Below are 23204 nucleotides of genomic sequence, written 5' to 3'. Positions count from 1 at the left end.
TACTGAGCCCCAGTACAAGAACAGATTCCCCTCAGGTCTTGAGCATCTCCACTGCGAATGGGAAAGCATACTGAAGTAGCACTGTGCTAGTGAGCGACCTGCAAAATGCATGTTTTCATTTGGGGGACCAGACTGGTGGGGCTACAAGGGACTTCTGCAAAGGTGTTAATAGTTGTCATGGTAGGGCTGGGAAAGGCATAGCCACTTTTTCTTGTCTCTTTGAGACAGGTTCTCATCTAGTGAACTCTCTATGAATTCAAGGGTGACCTTAAACTTCTGATCTTCCTGCCTCTACTTCCTAAGTACTAAGATTACAGGCATGCAACTAGCTTATGACATGTTGAGGGTTGAATCCAGGGGCTTGTGCATGCTAAGTAAGCACCCTACCAACTGATCTATATCCCCAGCCCACTGCCGCTTTTATTTTCTTAGTTTCAATTGATGGTTTGTGATAAACATGGGATACTTTTTTTCTGTTTGTTTTTTTCTTCTAAATTTTTATTAACAATTTCCATGATTATAAAAAGTACACCATGGTAATACCCTCCCTTCCCCCTGTTTTTGTTTTTTGAGATAGGGTTTCACTGTAGCCCAGGACCTGGAATTCTCTATGTAGTCTCAGAGTGGCCTCAAAGTGACAGCAATCCTCCTACGTCTGCCTCCCAGTACGGGGATTAAAGGTGTGTACCGCCACGCCAGGCTTAAACACAGGATACTTTTATAGTAAGACAAGACTTTGTAATTTTAAAAGGTTGCTGTTATCAATAATACAAGCAACCAACCAGAACAGATCACAGAGATGCACACACACGAACTTAAATAGAAACCCAATCCATCAAGTGCCATGGCCTGAGAATGGGTGGGCACAGAGAGGCTGCTGTAGAGGCTGATGGGTCAGTTCAGGATGATGTTAAGAGGACAAATGGAAATTCACTTTAACACAGGCTTGGGTTGGCTCGCTTTGGGTGAGGACCTCGTGGCGCCAAGTGTCCTCACAGAGTCCCCACCTGGGCTGGTTAGGCTGGCTGCAAAGAACAGGCTCATTTATTTTTTATTTCCTTCCACTTTTCCTTCAAAGCAGCCTGTCTGTCAAGCCACGTTAGTCCTGATGTCACCTAATCCTTGTTATGGAAAAATAGAATGGGACCTGTCTGGCAGAGCCCCAGGCCCGTGCTTCATCAGTCTCTCCTGGCACTAAAGGCTACAGAATGGCCTAGCCTATGGCTTGCCTGGAATGCTTTGGGCAGGGTGTGAGCCCTCTCCTGGGCATGAGGGCTAGTGCTGGCAGTCTGAGAACCACTACTACACACATGGGCTGAGTGGCTCAGTAACCGGCCTCAGACCACCATGCTCACAGAGAAAGCCCTGACCGGCACTGGGTCTGGCTGGCTCTAAAGTCTTCAGACAATGCATCGTAGGAGAGGCTGTCCGAGTCTGGATTTGCTACTCAAGTCAAGCTGACAGCTCACTGGTGCTACGGGCCACAAAGGATTGCTGCACACTCCTCCTGCTCCAAACAGACACTGTGTCTGACAGAACAGACCATTCATCAGGACACAACTTTACTGAGAGCTGGTGATTTTATGCACTCCATGGTCTGCAATCTTATTATCTACAAGGAGCTTCGGGGCCAGCAGGGAGAATTAGAGGAAAATAATATTTGTTTATTGTATTCAGGCTAATTCAGCTGGGAGCTCAGAGGTTAGCTGAAGTCTGGAAATGATGAGGTAGGTAGACTAAACACTGCCCCTGTGGCCCCTGGAGTAGTTTCCATCATCTGATCCAGTGAAAGTCAATTCAAAGACTGTTCCCTTGGGTCCTAGGTGGAAAGCCCACACCCCACACTTCCCAGCCAGAAGAAGGCAACAGAACACTGGCCTAACAATGGTAAAAGCAAAGACCCTTCCAGTAGAGAAGACACTGGAACCCTGTTACCAAGGAAATCATTGAGCTCTAGGTTTCACTGGGCACAAAAAATGCTAGGAATACTTGAGTGCTGGAAACCTACTGCTTAGGAGTCTTAGACAACACTTGGCTCCCCAGGCTGAGCCACAGTCGATGGCAAGTAGCATACCTTTGCGGAGAAGCACCTCTGGTGCAATGTAATTTGGAGTCCCAACCAGGGAGTGTGCCAGGCACCGCTGGTGCTGCTTCTGTGCTCTCTGCTCCAGAGTCTTCAGTCTGTCTCCACAGCGACAGTTAGAAGCATCATCCCACAGGTCGCCAGGCTCCATGCTGTCCTGTCTGACGTGGTTTCCTTTGCCCAAGAAAGGGGGACGAGTGAAAAGGGGGAGAAAAGAAAGCAGGAAAAACGCGAATTTTCATCCTCAAGAATGTGACAAATCAATAGCTTGAACCAGAGAAACAATTTAAGTCAGCTGACAAGTCAGGATGAAATCCCTCCCACCTGATGAACCCAGGGCCTTCTGCATACCAGCAATAGCTCTTCCACTGAGCTAAACACCCAACCTTGACACTTGTTTTTCAAGGTTTCTTTTAATAGGGCAGTGATGGTTCTTTATAAAGGTTCCATGACAGCCTAGTGGTCTAAAAATACAGTAAAAAAAAATCTTTCCAGGGCTGGACAGATGGCTTGGTGATTAAGGTGCTTACCTGCAAAGCCAAAGGACCCAGGTTCCATTACCCAGTACCCAAGTAAGCCAGATGCACAAGGTGGCACATGTGCCTGGAATTCATCTGCAGTGGCTGGAGGCCCTGGCATGCCCATTCTGCCCCTCTCTCTCTGCCTCTTTCTTGCTCTCAAATATATACATAAATAAATAAATGCTTTTAGAAAACACTATCTCACCTATATTATGCAACTCCTTTAGGAAGTATGCCACAGCAGACTATTAAGAGAGTGGCGGGTCATTTTTAAATGATTAGGAACCACTGGGAGGACAGCACCTGTCCTGTGTGGTTGACCTCTGTGAGGGAGGTGCATACAGTATGCCTGAAACAATACCTTTCTGATAGTACTTGGAATTGTGAGTCCACCTGAATCCGGTGCAGAGGCCAAAATCTGTCAGCTTGATGTGACCATCCAAATCTATCAAGATGTTGTCAGGCTTGATGTCCCGGTGGATAAAGCCCATCTTGTGGACACTCTCGATAGCCAGAGTCAATTCGGCAATGTAGAAGCGGGCCAGGTGCTCTGGGAAGACCTCCATCCGGATGAGCAGGCTCATCATGTCCCCACCGGGGATGTAGTCCATGACAAAGTACAGGCTGTCTTTGTCCTGGAAGGAGTAGTAAAGTTTGACCACCCACTCATTGTCTGCTTCAGCCAGGATGTCCCGCTCAGCCTTGACATGGGCCACCTGGTTCCGGTTCAGGACGTCTTTCTTCCTCAGTGTCTTCATGGCGTAAAGGGCATGAGTGTCCACCTTACAGGCAAGACACACTTCTCCAAAGGCACCAATGCCCAGGGTTTTGATTTTCACAAACATGGATTTATCCATCTTGGCCCTCTTCAGCCTGTTATAGTTAGACTCCTTTTGGTAGAGGATTTTCCTCATCTGTTCCTGCTCAGCCTCGCAGAGTCCAGCCTGCATGTGAGAGAAATCAGGAAGAAGTCACCTCAGAGGGACACCATGACAGCAGGTGCATGGAACTTTGGTTTTTCGAGGTAGGGTCTCACTCTAGCCCAGGATGACCTGAAATCCACTATGTAGTCTCAGGGCAGCCTCAAATTTATGACGATCCTCCTCCCTCTGCCTCCTAACAAAGGCGTGTGCCACAATGCCTGGCATTAAAATTTTTTTTTAATTTTTCTTTATTTATTTGGGAGAGAGAGAGAATGGGCACACTAGGGCTGCCAGCACTGCAAATGAATTCCAGATGTGTGCATCCCCTAGTGCATCTGGTTTATGTGGATCCTGGGGAACCGAACCTGGATTCTTTGGCTTTGCAGGCAAGCACCTTAACCACAAAGTCATTTCTCCAGCCCAGCTTTGTATTTTTTTTTTTTTTTTTGAGGTAGGGTCTCATTCTGGTCCAGGCTGACCTGGAATTAACTATGTAGTCTCAGGGTGGCCTCAAACTCATGGCCTCTGCCTCCCGAGTGCTGGGATAAAAGGCATGCACCACCACACCCGGCTCAGTTTTGTTCTTTATATCCATATACAGATGCAAATCTACATTCCAAAGAAAATTCTTACTTTAGGCTCTAAATACTACACAAAGCCATGACTAGTAAAACTGTAGAAAAGAGTCCTGGAACTCAATAGTAACCTAGTAGTAGTTCAGAGAGAAAACAAAACAAAGCAATGAATATTCCAGAACAGAAAGTGAGAATACAACTTTTAAAAAATTGTTCATTTTTGGGCTGGAGAGATGGCTTAGCGGTTAAGCGCTTGCCTGTGAAGCTTAAGGACCCCGGTTCGAGGCTCAGTTCCCCAGGTCCCACGTTAGCCAGATGCACAAGGGGGCACACGCGTCTGGAGTTCGTTTGCAGAGGCTGGAAGCCCTGGCGCGCCCATTCTCTCTCTCTCCCTCTATCTGTCTTTCTCTCTGTGTCTGTCGCTCTCAAATAAATAAATAAAAAATTTTAAAAAAATCGTTCATTTTTATTTATTTGAGAGAGATGGCGGCGGGGGGAATGGGCACGCCAGGGCTTCTAGCCACTGTAAACGAACTCCAGACTCCAGACGTGTGCGCCCCTTGTGCATCTGGCTAACGTGGTTCCTGGGGAATCGAGCCTCGAACCGGGATCCTTGGGCTTCACAGGCAAGCGCTTAACTGCTAAGCCATCTCTCCAGCCCAAGAATACAACTTTTTAGAGCTTTAAATGCTTGGTTTTATGTAAATTTTAATTTACTGTTACATCTAAAACTTTTTAAAACCTTAGCATTTATTTATTTATTTCAGAGAGAGAGAGAAAGAGGCAGAGAGAGGAAGAGAGAGAGAGAATGGGCGTGCCAGGGCCTCCAGCCACTGCAAACGAACTCCAGAAACATGTGCCTCTTTGTGCATCACGCTTATGTGGGCCTGGGGAATTGAACCTGGGTCCTTTGGCTTTGCAGGCAAACACCTTAACCAGTAAGCCATCTCTCCAGCCCCTACTGTTATATTTAAATTTAGATAATTTCATTAATAAATACCTTTAGTACTTTACAGTGTCAATTATAATATTTAAAACACTATTTACTGGGCTGAAGGAATGGCTTAGTGATTAAGGCACTTACCTGCTAAGCCTAAAGATGCAGGGTCAATTCCCCAGTAACCATACAAGCCAGATGAACAAGGTGGTGCATGTGTTTGGAGTTCATTTGAAAGGACTAGAGGCCCTGGTGCACCCATTTTCTACCTAGCTCTTTCTCTCCCCCTTTCTCAAATAAAAACATATATATATTAGCTTGGCGTGGTGGCGCATGCCTTTAATCCCAGCACTTGGGAGGCAGAGGTAGGATTGTCATGAGTTTGAGACCACCCTGAGACTACATAGTAAATTCCAGGTCAGCCTTGGGCTAGCGTGAGACCCTACCTCATAAAACCAAAAAACATTATTTACTGAGCCAGTCACGGTGATACATGTCTTTCATCCCAATGCCTTAGACTGAGTTAGGAAAATTGGGGGTCCCAGGCCAGCCTGAGCTACAAAGTAAAACCCCATTTCAAAACAAACAAAAACAAAACCTACAAACATTATTGACTAACTCAGATCAATGGATCACTATTACATTTTTTCTCTGTAACTTCCTATTTATAAAACATTTTTTCCCTATTCTTTAAAAAAATGTTATTACTAAGTAATCCTTGATGGATTTTCTTGAAGAATAAGGATATATCAGGGGAGGGGGAATGGCTTAGTGCTGTGCAAGCATGTGGGTCTGAGTTCAATCCCCAGCACCCATGTAAGGCTGAGTGTAGTTGCATATGCCTGGAGCCCCAGTGCTGAGGGGAGCAGAGACAGGGAGGGGAGGGTTCAACATAATAAAAAGCACAAGCCCCAGGTTCCATGAGAGCCTGTTCATGGAGATAAGGCAGAAGATAGACGAGGACAGTGAATGTCCTCTGGCCTCCACATGTGCACATCCATGTACAAGTATTTGCACACACACATGCAACACACACACATACACAAGCACATCATACAAATCACTGTGCCAATTTATCCACAGATTCTCCTGAGCTTAGAGGAAGAACAGGCTCATATATGCAGCTTCCTGAAGAAGCTGGCCTGTGAGGTGTGCTTGTAATGATAAAGGAACACAAAGCAGAATCAGAACAAGGCAAAGGATTAGGGAGTCAAGTGTAAAATTACTCTGGCCATTTCCTGCTCCAGCTGCAGCCTCCGGTTGACCTTCTGCTGGTAGGTTTTGATGACATTTTCCACGTGCTGCTCCATGAAGAACTTAAAGGCATATGGGGAATAGCTCTTGATGCGTGACTCTCTCTTCTCTTCATCCCTGCTACTTTTCCGGACAGGCACTGGAGAAGTCTGAATCTGTTTTTTGTCCTTGCTGCCTTTGTCCCCCTTGGCATTCTTGTGGCTCTTGTCACTCCTGTCAGGCTCAGCTGCCATACCCCCATGCAGGCTCTGCTCCATGCCAGTGCACAGGCTGTCCAGGTCCCGGTCATACTGCTCTGCTTTGCTAGGCAGCAGCAGGTGCTTTGGGTAGGGTGGTGGTGGGCACCTGCGTTCTGGGTTGCCATACTCCATGTCCAGTGGGTGTGCAGTGGTGCCACTCAGGCTGAGGGCATGTTCGTCCTTTACCTCCAGGCTCTCGGCCACTGTAGCAGGTGCAGGTACCCAGGCGGGGTGTGAGGGCCCCACTGCAGTCTGTGGCTCAGGCCTCAGCACACGAACACTCTTCACTGGGTGCAGGATGTGTGTGGCTGTCACTGTGGTAACAGTGTTGGGAGCAGGGAGCGAGGGCTCTGGCTGGCCTGGTGCACTGGAGCGTGGCTGTGGGCTGCTGAAGGAGTTGGTCCTACTGGGCCCTGGGCCGGTAGACCGGAAGGCAACATGCTGACGTGGTGCCTCCAGCCCAGGCTTTTGCAGGGAGTCACGGCGAGCCAATGGGGCTGCTGGCCATGGCACTGCGGTGCTGCCCAGGTCATACAGGTCCATATTGAGGCTGTTTCTGGAGGGGGTAATCAGGCCCTGTGGAGGGCTATCCCCTGTGTATGCTGGGCCACAGGCACCCATCATGTGCAGTTGGTGGGCCCCCGGCCCAGCTGGCTTGTGGTGTGTGTGTGTTGGGTACACACCCCCAGTGGGAGCCTGGAAGACAAGGCTGGTGCTGGGTGGGCCTCCCTGGGCCTTGGAAGCCAGGCCTGCATACCCACCCGCTGCCTCAGGCTGAGTCTTGCTTTGGAAGGAGGAGCTGCGCTGCACTCCATAGCCTGGTGGCTCAGTAGCCACCAGCAGGTGTGCACGGCCATAGTGTCCACCTGGAAAATGCGTGCCCGCTACCTCCACAGCTGCGCCATAGCCCTTGGGAGGGTGTTGGTGGCATGGTGTGCTGTGTACGCCAGCCCCAGGGAAGAGGAAGTCCACATATTGCCGAGGCACTTCATCCAGTGCTGGAGGGCTGTCCACGCCAAACCCTGGGCCATCATAGGCTGTGCCACCTATGTGATGATAAGATGGGAACACATCACTTGTGCCCTCGAAACTGGGCCGCCGAGTTACTGGGGTGGGTGCCAGACCCTTTCCTGCAGCAGAAAGAATGGGAAGTCAGCATCAGAGAGCCTGGGCTCAGTGAGTTCCACACCTCTAGCCATGTTCTAGGCTCTGAATAGATGCACAAGATCTTCTGATAGAATGCATCCTGCCCTAGCACGAACCCATCTCTCCTAGCATGGCATCAAGGGAGGAGGGAATGGATGATGGGACTGCAGGCCAAAGGGAGGACAGTGTCTCAGAGCAGACAATACCCAGGAACAGTCCCAGGCTGAATAGGATATTGCCTAGATAGCCAGATTTGTTTTCTTTATAACATACCAAACCAGTTTACTGTTATGATTCCCAGTCTGTTTTTCTAACAAAGAGCAGAATTATTCTAAATATCTGCTTTCCTTTAAGTTTCCAACATATTATACCAACAATAATAAAAACCATGAGGGTTCCTGCTACAAGATATCTGGAAGGATGCTACTGCTCTCATTCCTGACTTTTCCAGTTTGAAAATCTCTCACTAAAAGTAGATCCTGTGAAGAGCTGGCTTAGCAGTTAAGGCGTTTGCCTGCAAAGCAAAAGACCCTGATTCATTTCCCCAGGACCCACATTAGCCAGATGCACAAGGGGGCATACGTGTCTGGAGTTCATTTGCAATAGCTGGAGGTCCTGGAATGCCAATTCTCCCCCCGCCCCGCTACTTTCTCTGTCAAATAAATAAATAAAATAAAATATTAAGAAAAAAGTAGATCCTGTGAAGGAGGGACAAAGGCTCCTCTCATTTCCTTACATGGAACGCTTTGCTCTACACCTCACAAATCCTTGCCCACCACAAGGCCAGCCTCACCAGGGGAAGTCTGCTTGATGACCCGCACGATCTGCTCCTTCCTGGGATCCAGGTAGCCCATCTTACTAATGTACTCCAGGGCAGCTTCAATGCTCCTGCTGCCGGTCTGCTTGAGGGCTCTGCCAGCCATCTCCTGGAAAGGAAGCAGGACACAGAAGAGCATGTCATTATCAAACAAAGCCACCAGTGACTTCTGTCCCCACTCAACACTTCACCTCTTTGTGACTGCATGGGGCCCTCCAAGGTGTGCTGGAATGTACACATACTATACCACATTCTGACCATTAAGAGCTTGAGTCAAGGACACTTGAGAATTTTGATAGTAGATCTGAGAGAAACTCAAATTCTTCTGGGGTCAGGCCACAGATCCAGGATGAACCCAAAACCAAACAAATTTACATCAAGGAAGAGTTGTAGCAGTCAGGAAACCTGGCTCTAATTCCAGCTCACTTACAGGCTAAATCTGGGATCAGCCTAGTGCACTAAGTGGGAGGCTACTGAAAAGCCACTGTAATGCTGATTCAGTCTCCAGTTTACAATGCTCACCACTAGCTACAGAAGTTAGGGTGCTGCTCTTAGGACTGGTGGGAAGAAACAACAGGCATCAAGGAGTCCTTGGAGCTCTGTCACACAGAAGACAGGTCCCTTAAAACTGTTTATAGTGGGCTAGAGAGATGGCTTAGTGGTAGAGGTGCTTGCCTGCAAAGCCTAAGCATCCAGGTTTGATTCTCCAGTACCCACGTAAGCCAGATGCACAAGGTGGCACATGTGTCTGGAGTTTGCAGGGGTTAGAGGCCCTGGTGTGTCCATTCTGTCTCTTTTTCTCTCAAATAAGTAAATCAAATATTTAAAAAAAAATACAAGCAATAAACCACCTTTGTGATTCAGCAGTATCTGTGAGTTGGGAATATCTGTGGTCTACCTAGGCGACAGGCCAGTGGTTCTCACAGGTAGGAGGATCTAAATCCAAGATGACTGGATCAACATGGCCAGTAACTGGAGTCCTCCCTGCTCAGGGACTTCCCACAAAGGTCTGCAATCCTGAAATGTACCAATTAGGCTAGACTGGCTGGCCAGTAAGCTCCCATCTACCTGTCTCCCATATGGTTACAAACATATGCCAAAAAAAAAAAAAAAAAAGCTTATAGGGGCTGGCTTAGCAGTTAAGGCACTTGCCTGTGATGCCTAAGGCCAGGTTTGATTCCCCAGTTCCCACATAAGCCAGATGCACAAGGTGGAGCATACTTCTGGAATTCTTTGGCAATGGCTAGAGGCCTTGCAGTGCCCATTCTCGCTCTCAAATAAATAGAATATATATTTACATATGTATTTTTAAAACGGCTTATAGTATGAACACATGGTGAGAGAGGGTTAGGCAGACTGGTCATGGGTTAGAAGATGGCTCCCTTCAACCCAAGGGGAGGGGTAAGCACAGAGCCCTTCAGGGACTGATGGACTTTGGGGAGGTGAAGAATAGTTATTCAGGGCAGACAGGCCAGTAAGAGAAGGTGGGAGAGTTGGGATGATGGTGACAGTACCCAAGGGTATCAGGAAGCCACAGGCTAGGCCCAACCTATCCAAGTTCTGCCCATTTGCAAAGCAGAGGGAGCTCACAAACAGGAACATGTGCAGTCTGAAGGTGAAGTGGGTGCAGATCTTGACGCACTGGGCAGGGGAGGTAAAGGCAACAGGGGCAGGACCTGGGAAGTCAAGCTGACTCTCTGGGATGGGGAGGGTAACACCTGACAGTAAGAGGCAGCAAGAGAGATTTCCACAGAAGGGGTGCTAGCATGGAACAGGAGAGGGCTGTCAGCAGGAGGGAAGGGATGAAGTGGATACTACAGAAATAATTCCTGGTTAACTTGTACTTCTTGTGCAAGCACAAGGGCTTGGACTGCCAGAGTTCACACATTGCCAGACCCCACATAAAACAGCTGTGTGTGGCCCAGTCTCGTAAGGGGGCAGGGACCTGAGAATCGTCAGTGTCCCTCAAGATCTGGAATCACTGAAGAGACTCAAAAGACTGGGGCTGGAAAGATGGCTCAGCAGTTAAGGCACTTGTCTGCAAAGCCTAACAACCTGGTTAGGATTCCGCAGTACCAACATAAAGCCAGAAGCACAAGGTGGTACATGTATCTGGAGTTTGTTAGCAGTGGCTGGAGGCCCTGGCAGACCATTCCCTCCACTCACCCCCCACCCCACACACTTACAAATAAGTAAAACAAACAGGGCTGGAGATATGGCTCACCGTTCAAGTGTCTGCCGGCAATGCCTAAAGGACACAGGTTGATTTCCCAGTACCCACACAAGCCAGATGCACCTGGAGTTTGTTTGCAGTGGCTAGAGGTCATGGCAGGCCCATTCTCTCTCTCTCTTTCTCTCACTCGCTCTCAAATAAATAAATTAAACTAAGTTAAAATTAAATAAGCCAGGTGTGGTGGCACACATCTTTAATCCCAGCACTTGAAATGCAGAGGAACGAGGATCACTGTGAGTTCAAGGCCAATCTTGCGAGTACATAGTGAATTACAGGTCAGCCTGGGCTAGAGTGAGATCCTACTTCAAAAAAACAACAACAAAAACAAAAACAAAACAGGCAAACAAGCCAAGCTTGGTAGCACACACCTTTAATCCCAGCACTTGAGAGGCAGAGGTAGGAGGATCGCTGTGAGTGTGAGGCCTTTGAGGCCACCCTGAGACTACATAGTGAATTCCAGGTCAGCCTGGACTAGAATGAAACACTACCTAGAAAAAAACTAAGAAAAAAAAAAAAAAAGACAAACAAAGAAATGAGTGGAAGAGCAAGGGAATGAGAGACCTGACCTTCCATTCTAGCTACCATAGGTTTGTGACCCCTGCTGCACATATACGAGACTCCATGCCCACCCCCGCCCCAAACAGGTGAAATACAGAAGACCTCAGGAAGGTGGCAGGGGCTGAAGAGGATTGTCTAATGGCGAGCAGTATAGTTATGGGACAGAGAAGCACTCCGTGGAGACAGCACTTATCTCCTTGCTCTTGGACAGGCCTTACAGACCTATGATTTTTATCCCTGTCTGCTCCCTTTAGGACAAGAAGAAACCTGGCAGGGCCAACATTTCTACATCATTCACAGCTACATATGCCCATTTCACAGTGTCTGCAACAAACCAAGTGCTTACCTATGTGATCATCAAACATTAGATAAAGTGCTCTACTCCTAGCTCCTGTGTGACAACTGAGTGATAGGACAAAAATCACTAACTGGATTTGGCTGGTAAGCTGGTGACGCAGGGCTGGGACCCAGCAAGATGGCAGAGCCAGAAGGAACCAGGAAAAAGCCTAGGATAGAAGGCCTTAGGTGTCACCACACAGAGGAAGAGACAGAAGTGCTAGCCGAAGAAGCAGGCTGGGAGATGACAGGGAACACAGGATTGTTTCGTGAGGTGGCACTTGGCTTGTGTTCACCAGCTGGAAGAGCCAAGGTTCAGGTGGGAAGTACCTCCCTCACCAGGAGCTTCCCTACGCTCCATGGCTATGCTAGGTGATGAGGTCTCGTCACAGTCCTAGAAGAAGACAGCTGCAGGATCACATCTCAGAGCTTTTGTCACTACTAAAAACATACAAAGTAGATCGTCCCTAACTACAAGCCTTTTGGCATTAATTGTCCAACTGCTTTGTACAAACCAAAACCACTGGCCATTGGTTTCTTGTTCCTGTCTACAAATGTTAGGTCACATTCATAGCTATCCTGGGTGCAGGTTGGATATACCTGCTCCAGAGCTTTCTATGGGATAGCCCAGACCACTGCGACAACTGTGTCATCATCCACTGTCCTTCCTTCCTAGCCCGCACCTCTGGTGGGAGGCTTCTATCTATCATGGTAGGCATGCCTGCTGATGGTACCCTTTCTCTGTGGCATGCTTCACCACCACACACAAGGCACATAGGATGGCAGTGGACAGAAAGAAGCCCTGGAATCTCACAGGAAAGCAGGAGCTGGGCTCACAGTCTATAGAGTATGACAGTTTTACTGGCACCACCCCATGGCAGAGAGTCATTTAAATTCAGGGACTGTTTACTATGAAGGAAGGAATTTCCCATGCAGATTTTCCCCCACCCCTTTCTGGTGAGGAAGCATTTTTCAAATGTTAGCAAAGTCATTATCCCGTGTCTTAACATTCCAACTATGAGGTTTGGCTGACAAAGTAGAGATGAAGGACTCTGGCTGGGCCTTGCTGGGTCGCCCAGTACCTGTCACTAGCCCGAGTCTGCCTGTCTCTTAGCCTCTCACATAACTTGTGATTTTAGTGCAAGGAAGAGAATGGACAGGAGAAACATAATGACCAGAAGTGGTAAGGCATACAGGTCACGGTGGCTCAGCTATTGTGGAGCGAAAAGAACAGATTTCTCTCTTGTCTTTTCTTTGTTGGCCCTCCCTTCCTCCTCTCCCCGTCTTTTTTTCCATGAGGCAGGGTCTCTCTATAGCCAGGATGACCTAGAACTTACTCTTTAGCCCACCTCAGCCTCGAGTGCAGGGCTAAAGGGCCAGATTTCTTAGAGAAAGAAAAGAAAAAGGGAGCTTGGGCTGTCCACAGATGCTGCTTCTAAGCTAGGGTGGGGTGAAGCCACTCCAGGGGAGGCTCAGACCAGTGAAGCCCCTTGCTCAGCCCACTGTCCTTCATGGGCTGGCTGCTGTCTTTCCTTCCCAGAGCAGCTTCCAGGAATCTTCTGGAAATGCAATGGAACATAGCGTTTTTATCCATTCCACTGCCAGAAACACAGCTTTGGCGGCATAGCATGTGTGAGACACTGGGTGCCCACCCTTTTTCCCAGCCTGTATACTTCCTGGAGAGAACTGAGAGAGTTCAGCCTGAGCCCTCAGCAGCTGTGACTATAAATGTGTGGCAACACATGCTCGAGTAAAACTTATTAAAACAGGAGAGAAAATGGCAATGACCTTTGCATTTTCAATGAGTACATGAAAGGAGGGTGAGTTACTATCTTACACAGCAGCAGATAGATGCTTCAGCCCCTGACTGCGGTCTCTGAGGTCTGCTGGGAAAGCCATATCCCATTTCCTTCAGGTCCAGGATGCATGCTGAACATTACTGAGGAAAATAATTTTAAAAGGTAACATATGCAGAAAATGCTGAAGGAATTTGGCCTAAAACTAAATCGAAATGAAAAATTGGGAGCTTTGCTAATGATCAAAGAAACACTAAAATAAAATAGCATCTTTTAACCATTGTTAGCACCAAAATATTAGTAACAAAAAAATGGACTAGGGCTAGATGGTTCCACAAGTAGGAGTGCTTGCTTTACAAGCATGAGGGCCTGAGTTTGATACCTAGTACCCACTGTAACCCCCAGGCCTGCGGATAGGTGACAAAGACAGTAGTATCATGGGGGCTCATTGGCCAGCCACTCTGACTGAAAAAAATGACAGCTACCTGCAGGTTCAGTAAGAGACCCAAAGTTCTCCACTGGCCTCTGAATGCATGCTCATGGAGTGCACACATCTGCATACACATATGCATTCACCACACACACACACAATCTCTCTCTCTGTAGCCTGGTAAAACTTCACAGCCATGTTTTTCATGGCAGTATGGACCATAAACTGTATTTTAAAAAATATTTTTTATTTATTTGAAAGAAAAAGGAGGGGGGGGAGAGAGAGAGAGAGAGAGAGAGAGCGAGAAAGAGAGAGAGAGAGAGAGAGAATGGGTGTGCCAGGGCCTCTGGCAACTGCAAATAAATTCCAGACATATGCACCTCCATGTACATCTGGCTTACGTGGGTCCTGAAAAATCAAATCAGGATCCTTTGGCTTTGCAGGCAAATGCCTTAACCACGAAGTCATCCCTCCAGCCCCATAAACTGTTTTCAAACCAATTTTTATCAAGACTCAAAAATTATCCAGACTTGGCAGTGCATGCCTGTAATCCCAGCACTAGGGAGGCAGAGGTAGGAGGATCACTGTGAATCCAGCCTGAGACTACATAATTTAATTCCAGATCAGCCTGGGCTATAGTGAGACCCTAGCTTAAAAAAAAAAAATCAATCAAAGGGGAAAGTGTGTGTGTGGGGGAATTACCATGGGATATTTTTTTATAATCATGGAAAATGCTAATAAAAATTTTAAAAAATTAGGGGGCTAGGAAATAGCTCAGAGGTTAAAGGCACTTGCCTGCAAAGCCTCATAGACTGTGTTTGATTCCTCTAGCACCCAGGTAAGGCCTGACACACAAAGTAGAAGATGCATCTAGAGTGTCTTTGCAGTGGCATAGGCTCTAGTGTGTCCAATGCTCTATCTCTCTCACAAATAAATGAATTAAAAAAAAAAAAAACCAGAAGGCATAGATTGGTTCTAGAAAATTTTCAGTACTGGGGACGGGATACATTCCAGTGAGTTGTTGGCCAGGGAGGTCCCTGATACCTGCAAAACATTACAGGCCATTGCCAAGGCCCTTGGTTTCCAACCAGGAATGGATGGTAAAACTCTTGCTAAAGATTCCACATAATTGGGCTCAAGGTCACTGAGAGATCCTGTTGGAGCTGAGCTGAAAACCTACTTCATGTAGACCAGCTGATAAAAAGCTGGAAAAGCCATTCTGCATGCAGTTCAATGGGAGATAAAGGAATCACAAGCGAAGATATTCAACAGTGGACACTGCAAGCCTTAAATTTGGCCAGTCAGGCCAAATGAGCCAATGGGTACAATAGTGGTATGTCTGTTACGGGGAAAACCAACTGCTCTCTAATTAGACTAGAGGCCTGCCACATGAGAGGGAATACCTCCCTGATCCTGAAAACCTACGACAGGGGTAGTCATCAGCCCAAAGTGTATAATGTCTGCTTGTGTCTGGCTAAATGTATATACTATGCTCACCAAACTGCCCAGTAAGCACTTCTCTTAATGTTCATACCCATATGTTAATGATACTATCACTGTTGTATAGAAAAGCTTCTCTTTTCAGATGGCAGTGACCTTGGGATGACTTAGAAGTCACCATGGAGCTAAGAAGACATGACAAAGGCGTGCTCAGCACTAAAGTATCTCTATCACACCTTCCCAGGTTCAGGGTCCATTGAAGAAGAGGTGGCAGAAAGAATGTAACAGCCAAAGGAAGGATAGGACTCCTTACAACGTGCTCCTCCAGATACTAAATGGCCTGGATATCCATGACCTCACAGTGCCTGACACTACCTACAGAAGACCATCATAATAGGAAGAAAAGATCATGACATAAAAATAAAAGGGAGACTGATTGGGGGGATATATGATGGAAAATGGAATTTCAAAGGGGGAAATGAAGTAGAAGAGGAAGGGAATTACCATGTGATATTATTTACAATTATGGAAGTTGTCAATAAAAAAAAAATTAATTAAAAAAAAAAAGAATCCAGCCAAGTGTGGTGGTGCCTGCCTTTAACTCCAGCATTTGGGGAGGCAGAGGTAAGATGATTGTGATTTCAAGGACAGCCTGGGACCAGAGTGATTCCAAGTCAGCCTAGACTACAGTGAGATCCCACCTCAAAAAACGGCGGGGGTGCTGGAGAGATGACTTACTGTTTGAGACACTTGCCTGCAAAGCTAAAGGAACCAGATTTAATTCCTCAGTACCCACATAAAACTAGATGTACAAGTGGTACATGCAACTGGAGTACATTTGCAGTGGCTAGAGGCCTTGGCACCCCAATTCTCTCTCTGCCTTTTTCTCTCTCAAATAAATATTTTACAAAAGAATAGAAAGGACTGGAGAGATAGTTTAGCAGTTAGGGCGCCTGCCTGCAAAGCCTAAGGACTCAGGTTCAGTTTCCTCAGTACCCATGTGATTCAGATGCACAAGGTGGCACAGGTATCTGGAGTTTGCTATGGCCAGAGGCCCTGGCACACTCATTCTAACTGTCTCTTTCTTTCTCTCTCCAATAAATAAAATATTAAAAAAGAAAAAAAAAAGAATAGCCAGGCATGGTGACACATACCTTTAACACCAGCGCTCAGGAGGCAGAGATACGTGGATTGCCATGAGTTCGAGGCCACCTGGCAATTACATAGTGAATTCTAGGTCAGCCTGGGCTAGAGTGATACCTTACCTTGAAAAACAAAACAAAAAAAAGCAATTAAAAGCACTTGCTTTCAAAGCCTATTGGGTAGCCATCCTGTATACAGACATATTTTTTGAAAAATTAAAAGAGCTTTATTTTATTTTAAGCATTTTTTTTGGTTTATTTTTATTTATTTGAGAGTGACAGATAGACAGAGAAACAGGCAGATATAAAGAAACAGAATGGGTGCACCAGAGCCTCCAGCCACTGCAAACGAACTCCAGATGCATGCGCCCTTTGTGCATCTGGCTAACATGGGTCCTGGGGAATCAAGCCTCGAACCAGGGTCCTTAGGCTTCACAGGCAAGCGCTTAACCACTAAGCCATCTCTCCAGCCCTTAAGTATTTTCTTTATATTTATTTGACAGAGGAAGAGGAAGGGAGACAGGAAGGGAGAAAGAGAGAGAGAATATGAGCGTGCCAGGGCCTCCAGCCACTGCAAACGAACTCTAGACGCATGTACCCCCTTGTGCATCTGGCTAATGTAGGTCCTCGGGAAATGAACCTGGGTCCTTTGACTCTGCAGGCAAACGCCTTAACTGCTAAGCCATTCCTCTAGCCCAAGCTTTATTATTTCTTTTTAAAGTCTCCTTCCACAATGATATCTGCCAGAGTTAAGAATACTTGCTCTACAGGAAGAAATAATAAAGATTAGGGCAGAAATTAATGAAATAGAAACAAAAAAAAAATCCAAAGAATACTTGCTCTTCAAATAGGAGTGGTGGGATAGCAGTTAGAAAAGGCCTAGATGTCTAATAGCAGAAAAAGTTATTTTAATTAATATATTTCTTCAAGTACATTTAACAGAGCCATAAAGATACTTTGCATAGGGCTGAAGAGATGACTTAGTGGTTAAGGCATTTGCCTGCGAAGCCAGAGGACCTAGGTTCAGTTCCCCAGGACTCCAGGACGTAAGTCAGATGCACAAGATGGCACATGCATCTGGAGTTTGCTTGCAGTGGCTGGATGCCCTGGTGTGCCCATTCTCTCTCTCCTTTCTTTCCCTCTGACTGACTGTCTCTCTCAAATAAATAAAAAATTTTATTTTTTTTAAAAAAGATACTTTCCTAGGTGGGCAGGGTGGCACATGCCTTTAACCCCAGAACTCAGGAGACAGAGGTAGGAGGATCACCATGAGTTCGAGGCCACCCTGAGACTCCATAGTGAATTCCAGGTCAGCCTGAACTAGAGTGAAAGCCTACCTCAAAAAAAAACCAAAACAAACAAACACACAAAAAAAGATACTTTCCATAGCTATAATTCTGCTCCACAAATACCTGCTGAGCATCAATTACTAACAGTGAAGAAAACTATAAGGTAAGCAGATGTGAACAACATTTAATATCTCTTGGTATCCTAAGTATATACTTCCAACTATGCTTGTGAACAAAACTTAATTAGAACCTGGGGAAATTAAGTTTGGCTTCATTTTGTTGTTGAAATAATGATTTTTGTTGTTGTTGTTGTTAAAGGCTAGAAGAACACATACTTCAAATCTCATGGTAATAAAATTTTCTATACTATCTTATTTCCAAATTATGAGCAGACCACAAAATTCTTCAGATTATAGCTTAATACAATGAGATTAAGAGAGCACAAGTAATCCTAAAATTCTTTCAACTTTAGGCTGTTTGTAAAAGACAAATTTTGCCACCATAGATATAGAGGTATAGAAAATACATCCTCAGTCCCTAGGAGTTTTAAACCCCTACAGTGTTTCACAGGTCCTGAATCCCACTTCTATTCTTGTGTCCCTCACTTGATTAGACCAAGACAAGAACACCAGCAATTCCTCCTTCTCTGCATGATTTGCCTGGTCAAAAGAATGGCATGAAATTGCACTGTGCCAGTTCTGAGCCTTGTCCCCAAGCCTGGCTGCTTCCACTTCCTCTCCTTGGGTCCATGGCAATTGGTCCCACCAGTCCCGGGCAGTTTGCTGCCGCTCTGACCTGTAAGTAAAGCCACTGAGCAAGGCTAGCCCCACTGTGCACTCAAGGAGCTAAAAGACAGCGAATGAAATAGAACTGCCTAGCAGGCCCAGCCAAATCATTGTTGTTTTATTACACAGTAATATATAATTGATAGCCACCTTACTTCTCCTGTATAATTCAGAAAAAAAAAATATCACTTATCTTCAATTTTGATCTCCTAAGCTTTTGTCCAAATAAACTCAAACTTAAAAAATGTATTTTATATTTATTTGAGAGAGAGAGCACACAGATGAGTGCATCAGAGCCTCTAGCCACTGCAAAGAAACTCCAGATGCATGCACCATGTTGTGCATGGGGCTTACATGGGCACTGGGGAATTGAACCTGGGTCCTTAGGCTTTGCAGGCAACAGCCCTAAACTCAAAAACTGTTTTTTCCTTTTTCATTTTTTTTTTTTTGGTTTTTGAAGGCAGGGTCTCATTGTAGCCCAGGCTGAGTTGGAATTCACTATGTAGTCTCAGGGTGGCCTCGAATTCACAAGGATCCTCCTACCTCTGCTGGAATTAAGCCTGGCTCAAATATTTTCTTCAAATTTATGCTGGGTGTGACCAAGCCCCAAACCAAACCAGAACCCTCCCAAAATGGCTACTCTATATTATTTACCATAATTTGGCTGCATATTAAGCAGTAAATCTTTATATAGTCTCCTACCTCTCTCTGCCTCCCGAGTGCTGAGATTAAAGGCGTGCATCACCACGCTCAGCAGTCTTATATCTTTGTAGGCTCTAAAATATTTGGTTAGATTACAAAATTATTACCACTGTGTTTTTAAATTTTTTCTTCAAGGTTTGCTAAACTTAGGTACAAGTATTATTATCTACGTTCAATCTCTTTTTGAGAAAAATTCACTTCAATTTTTTTTGTTTGTTTTTCAAAGGAGGCTTTCACTCTAGTCTACGCTGACCCGGAATTCACTCTGTATTCTCAGGGTGGCCTCAAACTCGCAGCTATCCTCCTACTTCTGCCTCCTGAGTGCTGGGATTAAAGACGTGTGCCACCACACCTAGCTTCTCACTTCAATTTTTTTTTAATTTAAATGAGATGGAAAGAAATGGAGAGAAAGAATGGGCACACCAGGGCCTTTAGCCACTGCAAACAAACTCCAGCGCTTGTGCCACCTTGTGCATCTGGCTTACATGGGACCGGGAGAGTTGAATCTGGGTCCTTAGGCTTTGCAGGCAAGTGCCTTACTTAACCACTAACCCATCTCTCCAAGCCCAATGTTTTTTTTTGGGAGGGGGGAACAGGGTTTCACTCTAGTCCAGGCTGACTTGAGCTCATGCAGTCCTATGTCAGCCTCCCAAGTGCTGGGATCAAAGGCATACTCTATACCAAGCCTGGCTTACACTTCTAATTAAAAAAAAAAAAAAGGGCTGGAGAGATGGCTTAGCGATTAAGTGCTTGCCTGTGAAGCCTAAGGACCCCGGTTCGAGGCTCGGTTCCCCAGGTCCCACGTTAGCCAGATGCACAAGGGGGCACACGCATCTGGAGTTCGTTTGCAGAGGCTGGAAGCCCTGGCGTGCCCATTCTCTCTCTTCCTCTATCTGTCTTTCTCTCTGTGTCTGTCGCTCTCAAATAAATAAATTAATTTAAAAAAAAACCAGTAAAACATAATGTACAAAAGTACTTATAAGAATACTTTCAGGATTATACTAAGTGAGGTAACCCAGGCCCAGAAAGCCAAGCGCCACATGTTCTCTCTCATATGTGGATCCTAGCTACAGATGACTGGGCTTCTGAGTGAGAATGAAAATATTTAGTAGCAGAGGCCAGTAAGTTAAAAAGGAGACATAAAGAAAGCCGGGCGTGGTGGCGCATGCCTTTAATCCCAGCACTCGGGAGGCAGAGGTAGGAGGATTGCCATGAGTTCAAGGCCACCCTGAGATGACAGAGTTAATTCCAGGTCAGCCTGGACCAGAGTGAGACCCTACCTTGAAAAACCAAAAAAAAAAAAAAAAAAAAGGAGACATAAAGAGAAGAGAAAGGAAGGGAGGAGGGTACTTAATAGGTTGATATTGTATATATGTAAGTACGATAATTATGATGGGAGGTAATATGATGGAGAATGGAATTTCAAAGGAGAAAGTGTGGGGGGGAGGGAATTAACATGGGATTTTTTTATAATCATGGAAAATGCTAATAAAAATTAAAAAAAAGAATACTTTCATAAAAGGATGGAAGAATCAAACTTCTGCAATACTGGTTACTAAACAGCATGTGTGTGAATACATGAGTGTAGGAATGAACTGGGTGCCTATGAACACGCATTTATAATGACAAAACTGCATATACATAGCTGGTATTCTGGACTGAGGAAAGCAGTCTGTTCCTTCTGCTGGCCACCTCTGCTTGGGCAAGTCTCCTATGCTAACCACCGCAGGGAAGAGTCAAATCACCTGAGACAGCATAACTTTACTTTCACAAGCCTGTCCCCACCATGCATCATCATCTTTCTTTCTTTCTTTCTTTTTTTGATGTGGTATGTGGGGGGTATGCCCACGTATGTGCTGATGAGTGCCTTGTGCACCTGTCTGCTATGGTAGTTTGAATAGATGGCCCCCAATATATTCAGTGATTAGTCTGTAGTTTGGCTCTGCAGCCACCTGGCTGGAGGAGGTGTCACTGAGCAGATCTTTAGGTGTGGTGGTGAGTTTGAAATTCCAATCTACAGATATGCAAAGTGTGCTGTGTGGCTTTTGGCTTAGCTTGTGGCTTCTCTCTGTGTGTTTGGTCCTGTAAGAGCAGGCCAGCTTCCTCTGCCATTATGGAACTTCCTCTGGATCTTTAAACTTCAATAAATCCCTTTTTCCAAAAAAAAGTTCATCTCAGTGATGCGAGGCTGTCTACTACACCTGCGGTGGATGGAAAGAGACATAAAGTATCCTCTTCCATCACTCACCAGCCTATTTTTTTCCTTGCAATGTTGTCTTTTACTAGTAACAGCTTGCTGTTCATGAGTCCTAGCAATTCTCTGGTCTCTGCTCCTCCCCAACCCCACCCAAGACTGGGGTTACAGACATTTGTGGCCATGCTCAGCTGTTTACATAGTTTCTGGAGATTCAAAGTTGGGCAGTCTTAGGCCTCCTCAGGCCTTAATGTTTGTGTCATCTTTCTAACCCAAGGCAAGGCTACCTGGACGCTTGTCTGTCTGAACGTACATGGTGAGGAGAGTCTCAAATAGGGAATTAACTGGAGCTTTTTCTTTTGCTCTATTTTTTAAAAATAACTTTTTCCCTTTATTTGAGATAGAGTTAATAGCAAGAGAGACAATGGGCACACCAGGGCCTCTAGCCACTGCAGAAGAACTCCAGATGCATGTGTCCCCTTGTGCAGCTGGCTTACATGGGTACTGGGGAATCAACTTGGGTCCTCAGGCTTTGTAGGCAAACTCCTTAACCATTAAGCCATCTCACTAGCCCTTGTTTTTTTTTTGATATAGGGTCTACCAGGCTGACCTGTAATTCACTATGTAGTCGCAGGCTGGCCTCAAACTCACAAGCCTCCTCCCTTGCCTTCCATGTGCTGGCGTTAAAGCATATGCCACCATGCCTGGCTTAACTGAAGTTTAATTCACACCCTGCTATGAGCTCTACCTAGGACACTGGAAGGAGAAATGTCAGGAAAATGTGTCATCAATGAGCAGAGGAAGAAAATGAGCCATGTGACACAGCTGATCTTGACAATAGCCACTTCCCACCTGCAGTCTCCTAGTCCACTGTCCACTTCCCTAAAAAGGAGGGAGGATGGTAGGAAACAGTGGGTTTGCCACCTAAGTTCTGTATTGTGTTGAAATTGTCTTTAGAAAGGACTTGCTTGAGAAGCCTGCTGGCTCAGGTTCAATTCTCAAAACACCCACATAAGCCAAATGCAAAATATGGGACAAGCATCTGGTGTTTGTTTTGCAGTGACAAGAGGCCCTGGAGCCCCTCACCCTCGTATGCACAACGAAATAAAAAAGAAAAAGAAAAAGACAGCAGCTGGGTGTGGTGGTGCATGCCTTTAATCTCAGCATTCGGGGAGGCAGAAGTAGGAGGATCACTGTGGGTTTGAGGCCACGCTGAGCATACATAGTGAATTCCAGGTCAGCTTAGAATAGAGTAAGAACCTACCTCGAAAAACCAAAAACAGGAAGAAAAAAAAGAAAGGAAGAAAGAGGATTAACTCATGATCCATAGTCATGAGAACATGAATAACCTGATGGTACCAACAGTTTTTATTTTTATTTTTATTTTTTTTAATTTTTTATTTATTTATTTGAGAGCGACAGACACAGAGAGAAAGACAGGTAGAGGGAGAGAGAGAGAATGGGCGCGCCAGGGCTTCCAGCCTCTGCAAACGAACTCCAGACGCGTGCGCCCCCTTGTGCATCTGGCTAACGTGGGACCTGGGGAAACAAGCCTCGAACCGGGATCCTTAGGCTTCACAGGCAAGCGCTTAACCGCTAAGCCATCTCTCCAGCCCCCAACAGTTTTTATTTATCCCAGTGATGTTCAAACATCCCCATAGCCCAAGGTCTCATAACTAAGCCATAATACTGAAAAGAAAAAACCATAATAGCACAGAATAAATATTCACCCTGAAAAAGATGGAATTAGGCACAGTAATGAAAAATTTTGATATGCAAAAGCAACTATGGGGCTGGAGAAGGA

The 23204-nt window shown here is 45.9% G+C and overlaps 1 protein-coding gene across 7 annotated transcripts in view; it reads right to left on the bottom strand.

Moving 5' to 3' along the window:
- The window catches only part of Lats2 (large tumor suppressor kinase 2), a 78888-nt gene that overhangs the window by 4038 nt on the left and 51646 nt on the right, over positions 1-23204 (bottom strand). For 6 of the 7 annotated variants that reach the window (XM_045154853.1, XM_045154854.1, XM_045154859.1 and 3 more), the window contains 4 exons: positions 8472-8604; positions 6266-7662; positions 2966-3548; positions 2075-2257 (listed from right to left, as the gene is read on the bottom strand). In XM_045154853.1, coding sequence (XP_045010788.1) covers positions 2075-2257; positions 2966-3548; positions 6266-7662; positions 8472-8604 — 2296 coding nt within the window. The remainder of the gene's footprint in view (positions 1-2074; positions 2258-2965; positions 3549-6265; positions 7663-8471; positions 8605-23204) is intronic. The other variant, XM_045154855.1, reaches the window with a different exon arrangement.

The sequence above is a fragment of the Jaculus jaculus genome, chromosome 7 (genome assembly GCF_020740685.1).
Source record: "Jaculus jaculus isolate mJacJac1 chromosome 7, mJacJac1.mat.Y.cur, whole genome shotgun sequence".
Taxonomy (NCBI): domain Eukaryota; kingdom Metazoa; phylum Chordata; class Mammalia; order Rodentia; family Dipodidae; genus Jaculus; species Jaculus jaculus.
This window is presented reverse-complemented; position numbering and strand designations above follow the sequence as displayed.